Below are 1,827 nucleotides of genomic sequence, written 5' to 3'. Positions count from 1 at the left end.
TTATTATTTTTGAACAATCTCTAATTTTGGATTGTAGCCGATTTTATTACTTCCATGTAAGCTAAGACATTGGCTAGCCAGATTGCTATATTAAGGCTGGGTAGTGGATCTTCAGCAGAAGTGGAAAGAGAAAGGTCACTAGAATAAAGGTATTGCAGGTCAGACTTACCCCCTGGCGCCACTTTCTCTTCACCTTCCAATTGTTATTATTCTTATACTGATACAGAATTGTGCCTTTGTTCCTGTAGGCATATTTGGTAAAATAATTAGCTCACCAAGTAACACAAAGGACTCTGGTTACAGAACAACAAATTAGGGAGAATAGTTAGCTCACCAAGAAGCACGGTGACAACAAGAGAAGATATGATAAATGAGGCTGTAAGGCCTCGATAAATCACATCTTGCGATACGTCCATCCGCTGCCTGTAACCATGTGTCAGTATTGAGGCGGCATTCCGCCAAATATACTTCGCGGGGATGAACGATTACAATGGAGTCACCAGCAAGGTTCGGCAAGGCACTACGGCTCACACTCAGAATCCTTTCAGCAATGAACAGAACATTGCCTTCGATACTAGTTACCGGGACGATCCTGTCAAGGATAAGGTCGGAGAGTCTATAAACCAAGGGGTGCGTGAAGAATCCGTCCCTATACCCGATCATCAGGATCTCCGAGTCACATTGTGCCAGGTACTGAGGGGTGGGCATTTTGCCGGCCGGGCATGTGGCAATCAACTTCTTTGATGGCATCGGGGACGAACCTGATGCCATCCCCTCGTGCTCAGGTGGGCTGATCTGGAAAATCTGAGTGTCACCATGAAGAACAGTGTCAAATGTGGGGTTATCCATCATGTATAGCTTGCCTTGGGATGATATAAGCCTCCCAATTGGTGAGAGCCTCCAGCTCGGGACATTCCACCGATGGTCCTTGGAGGTAGCAAAGCCTAACACAGATATGTTATAAAACACGATCAAGACAGTGATGACTGCTCCATCTGCACTGACGCTAACGGAGGTGGCACCGATGTTTCTAAAATACCCCCAGGCTATTCCATTGATGGTTGGGTTGGATCCGGGAGGAGGCACGAGGGTCGCGAGCGGCGGGAGGTCCACAATGTCGCCGGTGAAGGGGTTTAGGAGATGGACGGCCGTGTCCTCGTCCCGTTGCAGGAGGAGGAGGCCGTCGACCGAGTCGAGGATGCAGTGGTTCTTGAAAAGCGGGAGCAGGCAACGCACGATGGCGCCGGTGGAGAGGTTGAAGAAGCGGATGTACCCGCGCAGCCTGCCGTGGCCAGGGTACAGGCCGTGGCCCTCCGGCAGCATCATCCACCTACGCGGGTAGAACCGCGGGTCGACAACGCTGCGGCCGCGCGGGCAGACGGAGCATGCCCGCCAGTGGGGGCAGACGGCGCGGAACCGGACGTAGTCCCGGATGTCGCCGGCCAGCGCCCTCCACCCGACCAGACAAACTAAACCCGCGTGCAGGGACGCCCACCCAGAGGCGTCCGAGGCGGGGACGGCGTCGGCTGTGCGTCGAGGGCGCTTGCTGCCGTGCGCATGCGCGACCGAGGGGCGCTTCCGGTCCATCGGCGATGACGACGCTGGCGCCCAGCAGCCAACCTGCCGGCGATCCAAACTCCAAAGACGGCGTACCGGCGATCTTCGTATCGGCTAACAGCCACGTGAATCGCCGCGGATCCAGCGGGAGACGCAAAAAAAAGGAATGAAAGGATTTTCTCTGTTTTTTCAGGGGAGCTGAAGCGATTGTTAGGCCGACATCGCGGTCGTGCACCAGGCCCGCGGAAAGGCGGCCCGCGCGCTGGAAGA

The 1,827-nt window shown here is 54.6% G+C and overlaps 1 protein-coding gene across 1 annotated transcript; it reads right to left on the bottom strand.

Annotated features, from left to right (window-relative positions):
- Positions 1–330: 330 nt before the first annotated feature.
- Positions 331–1,587, bottom strand: LOC119358085. Its single transcript, XM_037624792.1, has one exon. The coding sequence runs from the start codon at positions 1,585–1,587 to the stop codon at positions 331–333; it is 1,257 nt and encodes a 418-aa protein (XP_037480689.1).
- Between the last annotated feature and the right edge of the window lie 240 nt (positions 1,588–1,827).

Source organism: Triticum dicoccoides, chromosome 2A, assembly GCF_002162155.2.
Source record: "Triticum dicoccoides isolate Atlit2015 ecotype Zavitan chromosome 2A, WEW_v2.0, whole genome shotgun sequence".
Classification (NCBI taxonomy): Eukaryota; Viridiplantae; Streptophyta; class Magnoliopsida; order Poales; family Poaceae; genus Triticum; species Triticum dicoccoides.
This window is presented reverse-complemented; position numbering and strand designations above follow the sequence as displayed.